General features: G+C 36.4%; 6 protein-coding genes across 6 annotated transcripts; all 6 read left to right on the top strand.

Moving 5' to 3' along the window:
- Positions 1 to 1,280: 1,280 nt before the first annotated feature.
- Positions 1,281 to 2,099, top strand: LOC121424817. The gene is made up of 2 exons (XM_041620611.1): positions 1,281 to 1,362; positions 1,597 to 2,099. Exons 1-2 carry the CDS (start codon positions 1,360 to 1,362, stop codon positions 2,065 to 2,067), a joined length of 474 nt encoding a protein of 157 aa, XP_041476545.1. The 5' UTR covers positions 1,281 to 1,359; the 3' UTR covers positions 2,068 to 2,099.
- A 1,528-nt stretch (positions 2,100 to 3,627) lies between these two features.
- LOC121424771 lies at positions 3,628 to 4,610 on the top strand. Its single transcript, XM_041620543.1, has 2 exons — positions 3,628 to 3,733; positions 3,968 to 4,610. Exons 1-2 carry the CDS (start codon positions 3,635 to 3,637, stop codon positions 4,436 to 4,438), a joined length of 570 nt encoding a protein of 189 aa, XP_041476477.1. The 5' UTR covers positions 3,628 to 3,634; the 3' UTR covers positions 4,439 to 4,610.
- A 1,664-nt stretch (positions 4,611 to 6,274) lies between these two features.
- Positions 6,275 to 7,115, top strand: LOC121424802. Its single transcript, XM_041620586.1, has 2 exons — positions 6,275 to 6,356; positions 6,591 to 7,115. The coding sequence occupies exons 1-2, from the start codon at positions 6,354 to 6,356 to the stop codon at positions 7,059 to 7,061; spliced, it is 474 nt and encodes a 157-aa protein (XP_041476520.1). The 5' UTR covers positions 6,275 to 6,353; the 3' UTR covers positions 7,062 to 7,115.
- A 5,516-nt stretch (positions 7,116 to 12,631) lies between these two features.
- Positions 12,632 to 14,491, top strand: LOC121425677. Its single transcript, XM_041621836.1, has 2 exons — positions 12,632 to 13,423; positions 13,658 to 14,491. Exons 1-2 carry the CDS (start codon positions 13,325 to 13,327, stop codon positions 14,126 to 14,128), a joined length of 570 nt encoding a protein of 189 aa, XP_041477770.1. The 5' UTR covers positions 12,632 to 13,324; the 3' UTR covers positions 14,129 to 14,491.
- A 1,170-nt stretch (positions 14,492 to 15,661) lies between these two features.
- Positions 15,662 to 16,644, top strand: LOC121424763. Its single transcript, XM_041620530.1, has 2 exons — positions 15,662 to 15,767; positions 16,002 to 16,644. Exons 1-2 carry the CDS (start codon positions 15,669 to 15,671, stop codon positions 16,470 to 16,472), a joined length of 570 nt encoding a protein of 189 aa, XP_041476464.1. The 5' UTR covers positions 15,662 to 15,668; the 3' UTR covers positions 16,473 to 16,644.
- A 1,387-nt stretch (positions 16,645 to 18,031) lies between these two features.
- LOC121424792 lies at positions 18,032 to 18,896 on the top strand. The gene is made up of 2 exons (XM_041620569.1): positions 18,032 to 18,137; positions 18,372 to 18,896. Exons 1-2 carry the CDS (start codon positions 18,039 to 18,041, stop codon positions 18,840 to 18,842), a joined length of 570 nt encoding a protein of 189 aa, XP_041476503.1. The 5' UTR covers positions 18,032 to 18,038; the 3' UTR covers positions 18,843 to 18,896.
- The last annotated feature ends 670 nt before the right edge of the window (positions 18,897 to 19,566 follow it).

Here is a 19,566-nt window from a genome sequence, read left to right as displayed (position 1 = left end):
GAAAGCCAATCGTGACATAAATCTTTAACAGTACAGATACAAGGAATCGTGCAGCTCATTTGTCCCTCAAAAAAATCTTAACTGTCTGGGAAGGATAAATAAGATAGTTGTCTTCACCATTAAAGAAATAGGATAGGGCAGAGTTAACATGAGAAGCATACAATATAAACTTAATTCTGACATTTTTGGTTTCCCATAATTCTATCACATCATTCAAACATGGTTTATGTTAAACCTGTCTTCAGAATAAGGCCATAGGATTGAACGGGAAATAACTAAAAAAGGAGGACATGGAACGGAAAAAACGTGAAAACTTTGAAAAATCATTTGGAATATGAATCTCATTTATCACATAATATGTGCACAATACGAGATCTGAGATATTTTGTTTTTCGTTTTTGCGATTCAGACCTAAAATCAGGATATTTAACGCACCTTTTTGTTATCATGAACAAATAGTGTATCTTACTAAATTATGAGTCAAAAGCACGAGCTGAAAGTATTTGATACTCTGACATGAAAAGGCGACATTTCAATTGCACTTTCTGGGAATTCATGAAGAGGAAACGCATTTTACTAAAAAAAAAGTAATGCGATAATCCGATATCAAAAATATTTTATCTTTTCAACATTTTTTCAATTTCACACTCTCAAAGCGGCGCAAATCTATTCAAAATCCCCATGGATGTAAAACATTGTGAGGTCACAGAGACCTGCCAGTCCTCCAATGACAAAACCTTTTGAAAACTTCTACGCGCACTGACATACGTAACAATACCCGTACAACAACACTGCCCAACAAAGTAAACTTTGAACCAATCAGAAACGAGATACTAAAACCGCTCATTAAAACGCATACGTAACAGAGAAACTTGCGCGTTTTTGTTGACATTAGCAACTTAAACAATTCATTCTTTATGAATTCTCATTGCGATCAAGACGTTTGCTTAGCTCCTGTCTTTAGATCTTTCAAAGAGAATGGCTCGACGATCTTCACTTGTGCGAAGATATTTCTCCCGACTTCGAAAGAGTATGGGAAAGAATTTGAGAAAATTGTGCTGTTTCCTCCAAGGTATGGGCGATATTCTTCATCAGAATCCCACCTCACACACATGACACTAATAAAAATATTGAAAACACAATTTCAAGATAATTCCTAAACTATTTCATTCAATTCAGTAAACGAAACGTGATTTTTCTTGTACTACTAATAAACTAGACTACTTTGATTTTAATATTTGTGCTTCTTTATTCAACGTGTTCATGTTTAAAAATTATTATAATCTCTCTTTGTACACAGTTACCGAGGATGATACCGATGGCCTTCGAAAGAATGCTTTGACGACAGAGGCCCTCAAAATGGTAAGCCATGCACTGCTGAAACAAAATTAATTCTATTCTTTGTAATGCATGTCAACCAGACTATGAGAAAATTATGAAAACTTCCTTTTCTTTATAGGTCTATAATGGCTCTGCAAATTTTCTACCTTAAGATCTCTCACCGACTTTTAAAGTACTTTTTCCTTAACGTACTTTGAAGGCCCATTTCTGTCGATTTTAATATTACAACATCTTCTTTTCTTTATTGAAACACAGTTCCACTCTACAAATATCAGTGATGCTTACAGCGACACAACTTCCGAATGGAGTTTGGAAGACGGCTTACACAGTACCTTGTACCATCCGGTAATCACCTTAAAGCAATTCGAAGGCCAAGACGACAACGTCGATGACTCTTATCGATCTGCTCATGTCTCCATTGAAGGTGATGGCGAATCGTTCCTATCGGATTCTACATCTAGTCTGCTAAGGTTTATGGATCAAATGGATAATGACAGCCTTTCCAGCATCGCCAGCGATGATGAATACGATGTCGACACGTTCACAACTGTTAGTGATCTGACAGACTTTGATGATGATCTCTTGGATGACGACAACAGTGACGTCGTGCTTGAAATGTCTATGCCAGAAGTCGATTTTGGGCTGCCAGACGATGCTTTATCCATTGCAACTACCTTTCTCAATGGAATAATGGCTGAGGTCGCTTCCGAACTAAACTCGAAATAGTCGACTTCCAAAATATTCAATCACTTTCTTGTAAATAAAACTATCTAGTTATTCTATAGGTTTTCTTCTCTAATCTCTATGTTATTGCCGTTAAGAGGTGTGAATCATAGCAAGTGAAAGTGCTAGGCGTGAGAAGTGTTGAATGTTCTAATCAATGACTCCAGGAAAATTATAGGCTGAAGTGTAACAAAAACTAAAGGAGACAAAGGAAATAGTAACGGTGACTTAATGAGAACAGATAAAGGCGCGTATATTCTGAAGACATGTTTAATTTAAACTCTGGCTTAAATTGCGGTTTAACTATTGAAAGCCAATCGTGACATAAATCTTTAACAGTACAGATACAAGGAATCGTGCAGCTCATTTGTCCCTCAAAAAAATCTTAACTGTCTGGGAAGGATAAATAAGATAGTTGTCTTCACCATTAAAGAAGTAGGAAAGGGCAGAGTTAACATGAGAAGCATACAATATAAACTTAATTCTGACATTTTGGGCTTCCCATAATTCTATCACATCATTAAAACATGGTTCATGTTAAACCTGTCTTCAGAATAAGGCCATAGGATTGAACGGGAAATAACTAAAAAAGGAGGACATGGAACGGAATAAACGTGAAAACTTTGAAAAATCATTTGGAATATGAATCTCATTTATCACATAATATGTGCACAATACGAGATCTGAGATATTTTGTTTTTCGTTTTTGCGATTCAGACCTAAAATCAGGATATTTAACGCACCTTTTTGTTATCATGAACAAATAGTGTATCTTACTAAATTATGAGTCAAAAGCACGAGCTGAAAGTATTTGATACTCTGACATGAAAAGGCGACATTTCAATTGCACTTTCTGGGAATTCATGAAGAGGAAACGCATTTTACTAAAAAAAAGTAATGCGATAATCCGATATCAAAAATATTTTGTCTTATCAACATTTTTTCAATTTTACACTCTCAAAGTGGCGCAAGTCTATTCAAAATCCCCATGGATGTAAAACATTGTGAGGTCACAGAGACCTGCCAGTCCTCCAATGACAAAACCTTTTGAAAACTTCTACGCGCACTGACATACGTAACAATACCCGTACAACAACACTGCGCAACAAAGTAAACTTTGAACCAATCAGAAACGAGATACTAAAACCGCTCATTAAAACGCATACGTAACAGAGAAACTTGCGCGTTTTTGTTGACATTAGCAACTTAAACAATTCATTCTTTATGAATTCTCATTGCGATCAAGACGTTTGCTTAGCTCCTGTCTTTAGATCTTTCAAAGAGAATGGCTCGACGATCTTCACTTGTGCGAAGATATTTCTCCCGACTTCGAAAGAGTATGGGAAAGAATTTGAGAAAATTGTGCTGTTTCCTCCAAGGTATGGGCGATATTCTTCATCAGAATCCCACCTCACACACATGACACTAATAAAAATATTAAAAACACAATTTCAAGATAATTCCTAAACTATTTCATTCAATTCAGTAAACGAAACGTGATTTTTCTTGTACTACTAATAAACTAGACTACTTTGATTTTAATATTTGTGCTTCTTTATTCAACGTGTTCATGTTTGAAAATTATTATAATCTCTCTTTGTACACAGTTACCGAGGATGATACCGATGGCCTTCGAAAGAATGCTTTGACGACAGAGGCCCTCAAAATGGTAAGCCATGCACTGCTGAAACAAAATTAATTCTATTCTTTGTAATGCATGTCAACCAGACTATGAGAAAATTATGAAAACTTCCTTTTCTTTATAGGTCTATAATGGCTCTGCAAATTTTCTACCTTAAGATCTCTCACCGACTTTTAAAGTACTTTTTCCTTAACGTACTTTGAAGGCCCATTTCTGTCGATTTTAATATTACAACATCTTCTTTTCTTTATTGAAACACAGTTCCACTCTACAAATATCAGTGATGCTTACAGCGACACAACTTCCGAATGGAGTTTGGAAGACGGCTTACACAGTACCTTGTACCATCCGGTAATCACCTTAAAGCAATTCGAAGGCCAAGACGACAACGTCGATGACTCTTATCGATCTGCTCATGTCTCCATTGAAGGTGATGGCGAATCGTTCCTATCGGATTCTACATCTAGTCTGCTAAGGTTTATGGATCAAATGGATAATGACAGCCTTTCCAGCATCGCCAGCGATGATGAATACGATGTCGACACGTTCACAACTGTTAGTGATCTGACAGACTTTGATGATGATCTCTTGGATGACGACAACAGTGACGTCGTGCTTGAAATGTCTATGCCAGAAGTCGATTTTGGGCTGCCAGACGATGCTTTATCCATTGCAACTACCTTTCTCAATGGAATAATGGCTGAGGTCGCTTCCGAACTAAACTCGAAATAGTCGACTTCCAAAATATTCAATCACTTTCTTGTAAATAAAGCTATCTAGTTATTCTATAGGTTTTCTTCTCTCATCTCTATGTTATTGCTGTTAAGAGGTGTGAATCATAGCAAGTGAAAGTGCTAGGCGTGAGAAGTGTTGAATGTTCTAATCAATGACTCCAGGAAAATTATAGGCTGAAGTGTAACAAAAACTAAAGGAGACAAAGGAAATAGTAACGGTGACTTAATGAGAACAGATAAAGGCGCGTATATTCTGAAGACATGTTTAATTTAAACTCTGGCTTAAATTGCAGTTTAACTATTGAAAGCCAATCGTGACATAAATCTTTAACAGTACAGATACAAGGAATCGTGCAGCTCATTTGTCCCTCAAAAAAATCTTAACTGTCTGGGAAGGATAAATAAGATAGTTGTCTTCACCATTAAAGAAGTAGGAAAGGGCAGAGTTAACATGAGAAGCATACAATATAAACTTAATTCTGACATTTTGGGCTTCCCATAATTCTATCACATCATTAAAACATGGTTCATGTTAAACCTGTCTTCAGAATAAGGCCATAGGATTGAACGGGAAATAACTAAAAAAGGAGGACATGGAACGGGAAAAACGTGAAAACTTTGAAAATAATTTGGAATATGAATCTCATTTATCACATAATATGTGCACAATACAAGATCTGAGATATTTTGTTTTTCGTTTTTGCGATTCAGACCTAAAATCAGGATATTTAACGCACCTTTTTGTTATCATGAACAAATAGTGTATCTTACTAAATTATGAGTCAAAAGCACGAGCTGAAAGTATTTGATACTCTGACATGAAAAGGCGACATTTCAATTGCACTTTCTGGGAATTCATGAAGAGGAAACGCATTTGTCCCTTCTTAACTGTCTGGGAAGGATAAATAAGATAGTTGTCTTCACCATTAAAGAAATAGGATAGGGCAGAGTTAACATGAGAAGCCGATTGAGACCTAAAATCAGGATTTTATAGGCACCTTTTTGTTACCATGAACAAGTAGTGTGTCTTACTAAATTATCAGTCAAAAGCACGAGCTGAAAGTATTTGAAACTTTGACATGAAAAGGCGACATTTCAATTGCACTTTCTGGGAATTCATGAAGAGGAAACGCATTTTACTAAAAAAAAGTAATGCGATAATCCGATATCAAAAATATTTTGTCTTATCAACATTTTTTCAATTTTACACTCTCAAAAAGTCTATTCAAAATCCCATGGATGTAAAACATTGTGAGGTCACAGAGACCTGCCAGTCCTCCAATGACAAAACCTTTTGAAAACTTCTACGCGCACTGACATACGTAACAATACCCGTACAACAACACTGCGCAACAAAGTAAACTTTGAACCAATCAGAAACGAGATACTAAAACCGCTCATTAAAACGCATACGTAACAGAGAAACTTGCGCGTTTTTGTTGACATTAGCAACTTAAACAATTCATTCTTTATGAATTCTCATTGCGATCAAGACGTTTGCTTAGCTCCTGTCTTTAGATCTTTCAAAGAGAATGGCTCGACGATCTTCACTTGTGCGAAGATATTTCTCCCGACTTCGAAAGAGTATGGGAAAGAATTTGAGAAAATTGTGCTGTTTCCTCCAAGGTATGGGCGATATTCTTCATCAGAATCCCACCTCACACACATGACACTAATAAAAATATTGAAAACACAATTTCAAGATAATTCCTAAACTATTTCATTCAATTCAGTAAACGAAACGTGATTTTTCTTGTACTACTAATAAACTAGACTACTTTGATTTTAATATTTGTGCTTCTTTATTCAACGTGTTCATGTTTAAAAATTATTATAATCTCTCTTTGTACACAGTTACCGAGGATGATACCGATGGCCTTCGAAAGAATGCTTTGACGACAGAGGCCCTCAAAATGGTAAGCCATGCACTGCTGAAACAAAATTAATTCTATTCTTTGTAATGCATGTCAACCAGACTATGAGAAAATTATGAAAACTTCCTTTTCTTTCTAGGTCTATAATGGCTCTGCAAATTTTCTACTTTAAGATCTCTCACCGACTTTTAAAGTACTTTTTCCTTAACGTACTTTGAAGGCCCATTTCTGTCGATTTTAATATTACAACATCTTCTTTTCTTTATTGAAACACAGTTCCACTCTACAAATATCAGTGATGCTTACAGCGACACAACTTCCGAATGGAGTTTGGAAGACGGCTTACACAGTACCTTGTACCATCCGGTAATCACCTTAAAGCAATTCGAAGGCCAAGACGACAACGTCGATGACTCTTATCGATCTGCTCATGTCTCCATTGAAGGTGATGGCGAATCGTTCCTATCGGATTCTACATCTAGTCTGCTAAGGTTTATGGATCAAATGGATAATGACAGCCTTTCCAGCATCGCCAGCGATGATGAATACGATGTCGACACGTTCACAACTGTTAGTGATCTGACAGACTTTGATGATGATCTCTTGGATGACGACAACAGTGACGTCGTGCTTGAAATGTCTATGCCAGAAGTCGATTTTGGGCTGCCAGACGATGCTTTATCCATTGCAACTACCTTTCTCAATGGAATAATGGCTGAGGTCGCTTCCGAACTAAACTCGAAATAGTCGACTTCCAAAATATTCAATCACTTTCTTGTAAATAAAGCTATCTAGTTATTCTATAGGTTTTCTTCTCTAATCTCGATGTTATTGCCGTTAAGAGGTGTGAATCATAGCAAGTGAAAGTGCTAGGCGTGAGAAGTGTTGAATGTTCTAATCAATGACTCCAGGAAAATTATAGGCTGAAGTGTAACAAAAACTAAAGGAGACAAAGGAAATAGTAACGGTGACTTAATGAGAACAGATAAAGGCGCGTATATTCTGAAGACATGTTTAATTTAAACTCTGGCTTAAATTGCGGTTTAACTATTGAAAGCCAATCGTGACATAAATCTTTAACAGTACAGATACAAGGAATCGTGCAGCTCATTTGTCCCTCAAAAAAATCTTAACTGTCTGGGAAGGATAAATAAGATAGTTGTCTTCACCATTAAAGAAATAGGAAAGGGCAGAGTTAACATGAGAAGCATACAATATAAACTTAATTCTGACATTTTGGGCTTCCCATAATTCTATCACATCATTAAAACATGGTTCATGTTAAACCTGTCTTCAGAATAAGGCCATAGGATTGAACGGGAAATAACTAAAAAAGGAGGACATGGAACGGAATAAACGTGAAAACTTTGAAAAATCATTTGGAATATGAATCTCATTTATCACATAATATGTGCACAATACGAGATCTGAGATATTTTGTTTTTCGTTTTTGCGATTCAGACCTAAAATCAGGATATTTAACGCACCTTTTTGTTATCATGAACAAATAGTGTATCTTACTAAATTATGAGTCAAAAGCACGAGCTGAAAGTATTTGATACTCTGACATAAAAAGGCGACATTTCGGAATTCATGAAGAGGAAATGCATTTTACTAAAAAAAAGTAATGCGATAATCCGATATCAAAAATATTTTATCTTTTCAACATTTTTTCAATTTCACACTCTCAAAGCGGCGCAAATCTATTCAAAATCCCCATGGATGTAAAACATTGTGAGGTCACAGAGACCTGCCAGTCCTCCAATGACAAAACCTTTTGAAAACTTCTACGCGCACTGACATACGTAACAATACCCGTACAACAACACTGCGCAACAAAGTAAACTTTGAACCAATCAGAAACGAGATACTAAAACCGCTCATTAAAACGCATACGTAACAGAGAAACTTGCGCGTTTTTGTTGACATTAGCAACTTAAACAATTCATTCTTTATGAATTCTCATTGCGATCAAGACGTTTGCTTAGCTCCTGTCTTTAGATCTTTCAAAGAGAATGGCTCGACGATCTTCACTTGTGCGAAGATATTTCTCCCGACTTCGAAAGAGTATGGGAAAGAATTTGAGAAAATTGTGCTGTTTCCTCCAAGGTATGGGCGATATTCTTCATCAGAATCCCACCTCACACACATGACACTAATAAAAATATTGAAAACACAATTTCAAGATAATTCCTAAACTATTTCATTCAATTCAGTAAACGAAACGTGATTTTTCTTGTACTACTAATAAACTAGACTACTTTGATTTTAATATTTGTGCTTCTTTATTCAACGTGTTCATGTTTGAAAATTATTATAATCTCTCTTTGTACACAGTTACCGAGGATGATACCGATGGCCTTCGAAAGAATGCTTTGACGACAGAGGCCCTCAAAATGGTAAGCCATGCACTGCTGAAACAAAATTAATTCTATTCTTTGTAATGCATGTCAACCAGACTATGAGAAAATTATGAAAACTTCCTTTTCTTTCTAGGTCTATAATGGCTCTGCAAATTTTCTACTTTAAGATCTCTCACCGACTTTTAAAGTACTTTTTCCTTAACGTACTTTGAAGGCCCATTTCTGTCGATTTTAATATTACAACATCTTCTTTTCTTTATTGAAACACAGTTCCACTCTACAAATATCAGTGATGCTTACAGCGACACAACTTCCGAATGGAGTTTGGAAGACGGCTTACACAGTACCTTGTACCATCCGGTAATCACCTTAAAGCAATTCGAAGGCCAAGACGACAACGTCAATGACTCTTATCGATCTGCTCATGTCTCCATTGAAGGTGATGGCGAATCGTTCCTATCGGATTCTACATCTAGTCTGCTAAGGTTTATGGATCAAATGGATAATGACAGCCTTTCCAGCATCGCCAGCGATGATGAATACGATGTCGACACGTTCACAACTGTTAGTGATCTGACAGACTTTGATGATGATCTCTTGGATGACGACAACAGTGACGTCGTGCTTGAAATGTCTATGCCAGAAGTCGATTTTGGGCTGCCAGACGATGCTTTATCCATTGCAACTACCTTTCTCAATGGAATAATGGCTGAGGTCGCTTCCGAACTAAACTCGAAATAGTCGACTTCCAAAATATTCAATCACTTTCTTGTAAATAAAGCTATCTAGTTATTCTATAGGTTTTCTTCTCTCATCTCTATGTTATTGCTGTTAAGAGGTGTGAATCATAGCAAGTGAAAGTGCTAGGCGTGAGAAGTGTTGAATGTTCTAATCAATGACTCCAGAAAAATTATAGGCTGAAGTGTAACAAAAACTAAAGGAGACAAAGGAAATAGTAACGGTGACTTAATGCGAACAGATAAAGGCGCGTATATTCTGAAGACATGTTTAATTTAAACTCTGGCTTAAATTGCAGTTTAACTATTGAAAGCCAATCGTGACATAAATCTTTAACAGTACAGATACAAGGAATCGTGCAGCTCATTTGTCCCTCAAAAAAATCTTAACTGTCTGGGAAGGATAAATAAGATAGTTGTCTTCACCATTAAAGAAGTAGGAAAGGGCAGAGTTAACATGAGAAGCATACAATATAAACTTAATTCTGACATTTTGGGCTTCCCATAATTCTATCACATCATTAAAACATGGTTCATGTTAAACCTGTCTTCAGAATAAGGCCATAGGATTGAACGGGAAATAACTAAAAAAGGAGGACATGGAACGGGAAAAACGTGAAAACTTTGAAAAATAATTTGGAATATGAATCTCATTTATCACATAATATGTGCACAATACGAGATCTGAGATATTTTGTTTTTCGTTTTTGCGATTCAGACCTAAAATCAGGATATTTAACGCACCTTTTTGTTATCATGAACAAGTAGTGTATTATCAGTCAAAAGCACGAGCTGAAAGTATTTGATACTCTGACATAAAAAGGCGACATTTCGGAATTCATGAAGAGGAAATGCATTTTACTAAAAAAAGTAATGCGATAATCCGATATCAAAAATATTTTATCTTTTCAACATTTTTTCAATTTCACACTCTCAAAGCGGCGCAAATCTATTCAAAATCCCCATGGATGTAAAACATTGTGAGGTCACAGAGACCTGCCAGTCCTCCAATGACAAAACCTTTTGAAAACTTCTACGCGCACTGACATACGTAACAATACCCGTACAACAACACTGCGCAACAAAGTAAACTTTGAACCAATCAGAAACGAGATACTAAAACCGCTCATTAAAACGCATACGTAACAGAGAAACTTGCGCGTTTTTGTTGACATTAGCAACTTAAACAATTCATTCTTTATGAATTCTCATTGCGATCAAGACGTTTGCTTAGCTCCTGTCTTTAGATCTTTCAAAGAGAATGGCTCGACGATCTTCACTTGTGCGAAGATATTTCTCCCGACTTCGAAAGAGTATGGGAAAGAATTTGAGAAAATTGTGCTGTTTCCTCCAAGGTATGGGCGATATTCTTCATCAGAATCCCACCTCACACACATGACACTAAAAAAATATTGAAAACACAATTTCAAGATAATTCCTAAACTATTTCATTCAATTCAGTAAACGAAACGTGATTTTCTGGTACTACTAATAAACTAGACTACTTTGTTTTTAATATTTGTGCTATAATTTCTTTATTCAACGTGTTCATGTTTGAAAATTATTATAATCTCTCTTTGTACACAGTTACCGAGGATGATACCGATGGCCTTCGAAAGAATGCTTTGACGACAGAGGCCCTCAAAATGGTAAGCCATGCACTGCTGAAACAAAATTAATTCTATTCTTTGTAATGCATGACAACCAGACTATGAGAAAGTTATGAAAACTTCCTTTTCTTTATAGGTCTATAATGGCTCTGCAAATTTTCTACCTTAAGATCTCTCACCGACTTTTAAAGTACTTTTTCCTTAACGTACTTTGAAGGCCCATTTCTGTCGATTTTAATATTACAACATCTTCTTTTCTTTATTGAAACACAGTTCCACTCTACAAATATCAGTGATGCTTACAGCGACACAACTTCCGAATGGAGTTTGGTAGACGGCTTACACAGTACCTTGTACCATCCGGTAATCACCTTAAAGCAATTCGAAGGCCAAGACGACAACGTCGATGACTCTTATCGATCTGCTCATGTCTCCATTGAAGGTGATGGCGAATCGTTCCTATCGGATTCTACATCTAGTCTGCTAAGGTTTATGGATCAAATGGATGACAGCCTTTCCAGCATCGCCAGCGATGATGAATACGATGTCGACACGTTCACAACTGTTAGTGATCTGACAGACTTTGATGATGATCTCTTGGATGACGACAACAGTGACGTCGTGCTTGAAATGTCTATGCCAGAAGTCGATTTTGGGCTGCCAGACGATGCTTTATCCATTGCAACTACCTTTCTCAATGGAATAATGGCTGAGGTCGCTTCCGAACTAAACTCGAAATAGTCGACTTCCAAAATATTCAATCACTTTCTTGTAAATAAAGCTATCTAGTTATTCTATAGGTTTTCTTCTCTCATCTCTATGTTATTGCTGTTAAGAGGTGTGAATCATAGCAAGTGAAAGTGCTAGGCGTGAGAAGTGTTGAATGTTCTAATCAATGACTCCAGGAAAATTATAGGCTGAAGTGTAACAAAAACTAAAGGAGACAAAGGAAATAGTAACGGTGACTTAATGCGAACAGATAAAGGCGCGTATATTCTGAAGACATGTTTAATTTAAACTCTGGCTTAAATTGCAGTTTAACTATTGAAAGCCAATCGTGACATAAATCTTTAACAGTACAGATACAAGGAATCGTGCAGCTCATTTGTCCCTCAAAAAATTCTTAACTGTCTGGGAAGGATAAATAAGATAGTTGTCTTCACCATTAAAGAAGTAGGAAAGGGCAGAGTTAACATGAGAAGCATACAATATAAACTTAATTCTGACATTTTGGGCTTCCCATAATTCTATCACATCATTAAAACATGGTTCATGTTAAACCTGTCTTCAGAATAAGGCCATAGGATTGAACGGGAAATAACTAAAAAAGGAGGACATGGAACGGAAAAACGTGAAAACTTTGAAAATAATTTGGAATATGAATCTCATTTATCACATAATATGTGCACAATACAAGATCTGAGATATTTTGTTTTTCGTTTTTGCGATTGAGACCTAAAATCAGGATTTTATAGGCACCTTTTTGTTACCATGAACAAGTGTGTATTATCAGTCAAAAGCACGAGCTGAAAGTATTTGATACTTTGACATGAAAAGGCGACATTTCAATTGCGCTTTCTGGGAATTCATGAAGAGGAAATGCATTTTACTAAAAAAAGTAATGCGATAATCCGATATCAAAAATATTTTATCTTTTCAACATTTTTTCAATTTCACACTCTCAAAGCGGCGCAAATCTATTCAAAATCCCCATGGATGTAAAACATTGTGAGGTCACAGAGACCTGCCAGTCCTCCAATGACAAAACCTTTTGAAAACTTCTACGCGCACTGACATACGTAACAATACCCGTACAACAACACTGCGCAACAAAGTAAACTTTGAACCAATCAGAAACGAGATACTAAAACCGCTCATTAAAACGCATACGTAACAGAGAAACTTGCGCGTTTTTGTTGACATTAGCAACTTAAACAATTCATTCTTTATGAATTCTCATTGCGATCAAGACGTTTGCTTAGCTCCTGTCTTTAGATCTTTCAAAGAGAATGGCTCGACGATCTTCACTTGTGCGAAGATATTTCTCCCGACTTCGAAAGAGTATGGGAAAGAATTTGAGAAAATTGTGCTGTTTCCTCCAAGGTATGGGCGATATTCTTCATCAGAATCCCACCTCACACACATGACACTAAAAAAAAATATTGTAAACTCAATTTCAAGATAATTCCTAAACTATTTGATTCAATTCAGTAAACGAAACGTGATTTTCTGGTACTACTAATAAACTAGACTACTTTGTTTTTAATATTTGTGCTATAATTTCTTTATTCAACGTGTTCATGTTTGAAAATTATTATAATCTCTCTTTGTACACAGTTACCGAGGATGATACCGATGGCCTTCGAAAGAATGCTTTGACGACAGAGGCCCTCAAAATGGTAAGCCATGCACTGCTGAAACAAAATTAATTCTATTCTTTGTAATGCATGACAACCAGACTATGAGAAAGTTATGAAAACTTCCTTTTCTTTATAGGTCTATAATGGCTCTGCAAATTTTCTACCTTAAGATCTCTCACCGACTTTTAAAGTACTTTTTCCTTAACGTACTTTGAAGGCCCATTTCTGTCGATTTTAATATTACAACATCTTCTTTTCTTTATTGAAACACAGTTCCACTCTACAAATATCAGTGATGCTTACAGCGACACAACTTCCGAATGGAGTTTGGAAGACGGCTTACACAGTACCTTGTACCATCCGGTAATCACCTTAAAGCAATTCGAAGGCCAAGACGACAACGTCGATGACTCTTATCGATCTGCTCATGTCTCCATTGAAGGTGATGGCGAATCGTTCCTATCGGATTCTACATCTAGTCTGCTAAGGTTTATGGATCAAATGGATAATGACAGCCTTTCCAGCATCGCCAGCGATGATGAATACGATGTCGACACGTTCACAACTGTTAGTGATCTGACAGACTTTGATGATGATCTCTTGGATGACGACAACAGTGACGTCGTGCTTGAAATGTCTATGCCAGAAGTCGATTTTGGGCTGCCAGACGATGCTTTATCCATTGCAACTACCTTTCTCAATGGAATAATGGCTGAGGTCGCTTCCGAACTAAACTCGAAATAGTCGACTTCCAAAATATTCAATCACTTTCTTGTAAATAAAGCTATCTAGTTATTCTATAGGTTTTCTTCTCTCATCTCTATGTTATTGCTGTTAAGAGGTGTGAATCATAGCAAGTGAAAGTGCTAGGCGTGAGAAGTGTTGAATGTTCTAATCAATGACTCCAGAAAAATTATAGGCTGAAGTGTAACAAAAACTAAAGGAGACAAAGGAAATAGTAACGGTGACTTAATGCGAACAGATAAAGGCGCGTATATTCTGAAGACATGTTTAATTTAAACTCTGGCTTAAATTGCAGTTTAACTATTGAAAGCCAATCGTGACATAAATCTTTAACAGTACAGATACAAGGAATCGTGCAGCTCATTTGTCCCTCAAAAAATTCTTAACTGTCTGGGAGGATAAATAAGATAGTTGTCTTCACCATTAAAGAAGTAGGAAAGGGCAGAGTTAACATGAGAAGCATACAATATAAACTTAATTCTGACATTTTGGGCTTCCCATAATTCTATCACATCATTAAAACATGGTTCATGTTAAACCTGTCTTCAGAATAAGGCCATAGGATTGAACGGGAAATAACTAAAAAAGGAGGACATGGAACGGGAAAAACGTGAAAACTTTGAAAATAATTTGGAATATGAATCTCATTTATCACATAATATGTGCACAATACAAGATCTGAGATATTTTGTTTTTCGTTTTTGCGATTCAGACCTAAAATCAGGATTTTATAGGCACCTTTTTGTTACCATGAACAAGTAGTGTATTATCAGTCAAAAGCACGAGCTGAAAGTATTTGATACTTTGACATAAAAAGGCGACATTTCGGAATTCATGAAGAGGAAATGCATTTTACTAAAAAAAGTAATGCGATAATCCGATATCAAAAATATTTTATCTTTTCAACATTTTTTCAATTTCACACTCTCAAAGCGGCGCAAATCTATTCAAAATCCCCATGGATGTAAAACATTGTGAGGTCACAGAGACCTGCCAGTCCTCCAATGACAAAACCTTTTGAAAACTTCTACGCGCACTGACATACGTAACAATACCCGTACAACAACACTGCGCAACAAAGTAAACTTTGAACCAATCAGAAACGAGATACTAAAACCGCTCATTAAAACGCATACGTAACAGAGAAACTTGCGCGTTTTTGTTGACATTAGCAACTTAAACAATTCATTCTTTATGAATTCTCATTGCGATCAAGACGTTTGCTTAGCTCCTGTCTTTCAATCTTTCAAAGAGAATGGCTCGACGATCTTCACTTGTGCGAAGATATTTCTCCCGACTTCGAAAGAGTATGGGAAAGAATTTGAGAAAATTGTGCTGTTTCCTCCAAGGTATGGGCGATATTCTTCATCAGAATCCCACCTCACACACATGACACTAAAAAAAATATTGTAAACTCAATTTCAAGATAATTCCTAAACTATTTGATTCAATTCAGTAAACGAAACGTGATTTTTCTTGTACTACTAATAAACTAGACTACTTTGATTTTAATATTTGTGCTTCTTTATTCAACGTGTTCATGTTTGAAAATTATTATAATCTCTCTTTGTACACAGTTACCGAGGATGATACCGATGGCCTTCGAAAGAATGCTTTGACGACAGAGGCCCTCAAAATGGTAAGCCATGCACTGCTGAAACAAAATTAATTCTATTCTTTGTAATGCATGACAACCAGACTATGAGAAAGTTATGAAAACTTCCTTTTCTTTATAGGTCTATAATGGCTCTGCAAATTTTCTACCTTAAGATCTCTCACCGACTTTTAAAGTACTTTTTCCTTAACGTACTTTGAAGGCCCATTTCTGTCGATTTTAATATTACAACATCTTCTTTTCTTTATTGAAACACAGTTCCACTCTACAAATATCAGTGATGCTTACAGCGACACAACTTCCGAATGGAGTTTGGAAGACGGCTTACACAGTACCTTGTACCATCCGGTAATCACCTTAAAGCAATTCGAAGGCCAAGACGACAACGTCGATGACTCTTATCGATCTGCTCATGTCTCCATTGAAGGTGATGGCGAATCGTTCCTATCGGATTCTACATCTAGTCTGCTAAGGTTTATGGATCAAATGGATAATGACAGCCTTTCCAGCATCGCCAGCGATGATGAATACGATGTCGACACGTTCACAACTGTTAGTGATCTGACAGACTTTGATGATGATCTCTTGGATGACGACAACAGTGACGTCGTGCTTGAAATGTCTATGCCAGAAGTCGATTTTGGGCTGCCAGACGATGCTTTATCCATTGCAACTACCTTTCTCAATGGAATAATGGCTGAGGTCGCTTCCGAACTAAACTCGAAATAGTCGACTTCCAAAATATTCAATCACTTTCTTGTAAATAAAGCTATCTAGTTATTCTATAGGTTTTCTTCTCTCATCTCTATGTTATTGCTGTTAAGAGGTGTGAATCATAGCAAGTGAAAGTGCTAGGCGTGAGAAGTGTTGAATGTTCTAATCAATGACTCCAGGAAAATTATAGGCTGAAGTGTAACAAAAACTAAAGGAGACAAAGGAAATAGTAACGGTGACTTAATGAGAACAGATAAAGGCGCGTATATTCTGAAGACATGTTTAATTTAAACTCTGGCTTAAATTGCGGTTTAACTATTGAAAGCCAATCGTGACATAAATCTTTAACAGTACAGATACAAGGAATCGTGCAGCTCATTTGTCCCTCAAAAAATTCTTAACTGTCTGGGAAGGATAAATAAGATAGTTGTCTTCACCATTAAAGAAGTAGGAAAGGGCAGAGTTAACATGAGAAGCATACAATATAAACTTAATTCTGACATTTTGGGCTTCCCATAATTCTATCACATCATTCAAACATGGTTTATGTTAAACCTGTCTTCAGAATAAGGCCATAGGATTGAACGGGAAATAACTAAAAAAGGAGGACATGGAACGGAATAAACGTGAAAACTTTGAAAAATCATTTGGAATATGAATCTCATTTATCACATAAGATGTGCACAATACGAGATCTGAGATATTTTGTTTTTCGTTTTTGCGATTCAGACCTAAAATCAGGATATTTAACGCACCTTTTTGTTATCATGAACAAATAGTGTATCTTACTAAATTATGAGTCAAAAGCACGAGCTGAAAGTATTTGATACTTTGACATAAAAAGGCGACATTTCAATTGCACTTTCTGGGAATTCATGAAGAGGAAACGCATTTTACTAAAAAAAAGTAATGCGATAATCCGATATCAAAAATATTTTGTCTTATCAACATTTTTTCAATTTTACACTCTCAAAGTGGCGCAAATCTATTCAAAATCCCCATGGATGTAAAACATTGTGAGGTCACAGAGACCTGCCAGTCCTCCAATGACAAAACCTTTTGAAAACTTCTACGCGCACTGACATACGTAACAATACCCGTACAACAACACTGCGCAACAAAGTAAACTTTGAACCAATCAGAAACGAGATACTAAAACCGCTCATTAAAACGCATACGTAACAGAGAAACTTGCGCGTTTTTGTTGACATTAGCAACTTAAACAATTCATTCTTTATGAATTCTCATTGCGATCAAGACGTTTGCTTAGCTCCTGTCTTTAGATCTTTCAAAGAGAATGGCTCGACGATCTTCACTTGTGCGAAGATATTTCTCCCGACTTCGAAAGAGTATGGGAAAGAATTTGAGAAAATTGTGCTGTTTCCTCCAAGGTATGGGCGATATTCTTCATCAGAATCCCACCTCACACACATGACACTAAAAAAAATATTGTAAACTCAATTTCAAGATAATTCCTAAACTATTTGATTCAATTCAGTAAACGAAACGTGATTTTCTGGTACTACTAATAAACTAGACTACTTTGATTTTAATATTTGTGCTTCTTTATTCAACGTGTTCATGTTTGAAAATTATTATAATCTCTCTTTGTACACAGTTACCGAGGATGATACCGATGGCCTTCGAAAGAATGCTTTGACGACAGAGGCCCTCAAAATGGTAAGCCATGCACTGCTGAAACAAAATTAATTCTATTCTTTGTAATGCATGTCAACCAGACTATGAGAAAATTATGAAAACTTCCTTTTCTTTCTAGGTCTATAATGGCTCTGCAAATTTTCTACTTTAAGATCTCTCACCGACTTTTAAAGTACTTTTTCCTTAACGTACTTTGAAGGCCCATTTCTGTCGATTTTAATATTACAACATCTTCTTTTCTTTATTGAAACACAGTTCCACTCTACAAATATCAGTGATGCTTACAGCGACACAACTTCCGAATGGAGTTTGGAAGACGGCTTACACAGTACCTTGTACCATCCGGTAATCACCTTAAAGCAATTCGAAGGCCAAGACGACAACGTCGATGACTCTTATCGATCTGCTCATGTCTCCATTGAAGGTGATGGCGAATCGTTCCTATCGGATTCTACATCTAGTCTGCTAAGGTTTATGGATCAAATGGATAATGACAGCCTTTCCAGCATCGCCAGCGATGATGAATACGATGTCGACACGTTCACAACTGTTAGTGATCTGACAGACTTTGATGATGATCTCTTGGATGACGACAACAGTGACGTCGTGCTTGAAATGTCTATGCCAGAAGTCGATTTTGGGCTGCCAGACGATGCTTTATCCATTGCAACTACCTTTCTCAATGGAATAATGGCTGAGGTCGCTTCCGAACTAAACTCGAAATAGTCGACTTCCAAAATATTCAATCACTTTCTTGTAAATAAAGCTATCTAGTTATTCTATAGGTTTTCTTCTCTAATCTCGATGTTATTGCCGTTAAGAGGTGTGAATCATAGCAAGTGAAAGTGCTAGGCGTGAGAAGTGTTGAATGTTCTAATCAATGACTCCAGGAAAATTATAGGCTGAAGTGTAACAAAAACTAAAGGAGACAAAGGAAATAGTAACGGTGACTTAATGAGAACAGATAAAGGCGCGTATATTCTGAAGACATGTTTAATTTAAACTCTGGCTTAAATTGCGGTTTAACTATTGAAAGCCAATCGTGACATAAATCTTTAACAGTACAGATACAAGGAATCGTGCAGCTCATTTGTCCCTCAAAAAAATCTTAACTGTCTGGGAAGGATAAATAAGATAGTTGTCTTCACCATTAAAGAAGTAGGAAAGGGCAGAGTTAACATGAGAAGCATACAATATAAACTTAATTCTGACATTTTGGGCTTCCCATAATTCTATCACATCATTAAAACATGGTTCATGTTAAACCTGTCTTCAGAATAAGGCCATAGGATTGAACGGGAAATAACTAAAAAAGGAGGACATGGAACGGAATAAACGTGAAAACTTTGAAAAATCATTTGGAATATGAATCTCACTTATCACATAAGATGAGCACAATACGAGATCTGAGATATTTTGTTTTTCGTTTTTGCGATTCAGACCTAAAATC

This window comes from Lytechinus variegatus, chromosome 12 (assembly GCF_018143015.1).
Source record: "Lytechinus variegatus isolate NC3 chromosome 12, Lvar_3.0, whole genome shotgun sequence".
Taxonomy (NCBI): Eukaryota; Metazoa; Echinodermata; class Echinoidea; order Temnopleuroida; family Toxopneustidae; genus Lytechinus; species Lytechinus variegatus.
Note: the sequence above shows the minus strand (reverse complement) of the source record. Positions and strands in the feature narration are given on the sequence as shown.

Coding starts and splice junctions, on each gene's coding strand:
- LOC121424771 (XM_041620543.1), top strand. CDS start 3,635: ATGTTTGAAAATTATTATAATCTCTCTTTGTACACAGTTACCGAGGAT. Junction 3,734..3,967: donor CGACAGAGGCCCTCAAAATG/GTAAGCCATGCA, acceptor ATTGAAACACAG/TTCCACTCTACAAATATCAG.
- LOC121425677 (XM_041621836.1), top strand. CDS start 13,325: ATGTTTGAAAATTATTATAATCTCTCTTTGTACACAGTTACCGAGGAT. Junction 13,424..13,657: donor CGACAGAGGCCCTCAAAATG/GTAAGCCATGCA, acceptor ATTGAAACACAG/TTCCACTCTACAAATATCAG.
- LOC121424763 (XM_041620530.1), top strand. CDS start 15,669: ATGTTTGAAAATTATTATAATCTCTCTTTGTACACAGTTACCGAGGAT. Junction 15,768..16,001: donor CGACAGAGGCCCTCAAAATG/GTAAGCCATGCA, acceptor ATTGAAACACAG/TTCCACTCTACAAATATCAG.
- LOC121424792 (XM_041620569.1), top strand. CDS start 18,039: ATGTTTGAAAATTATTATAATCTCTCTTTGTACACAGTTACCGAGGAT. Junction 18,138..18,371: donor CGACAGAGGCCCTCAAAATG/GTAAGCCATGCA, acceptor ATTGAAACACAG/TTCCACTCTACAAATATCAG.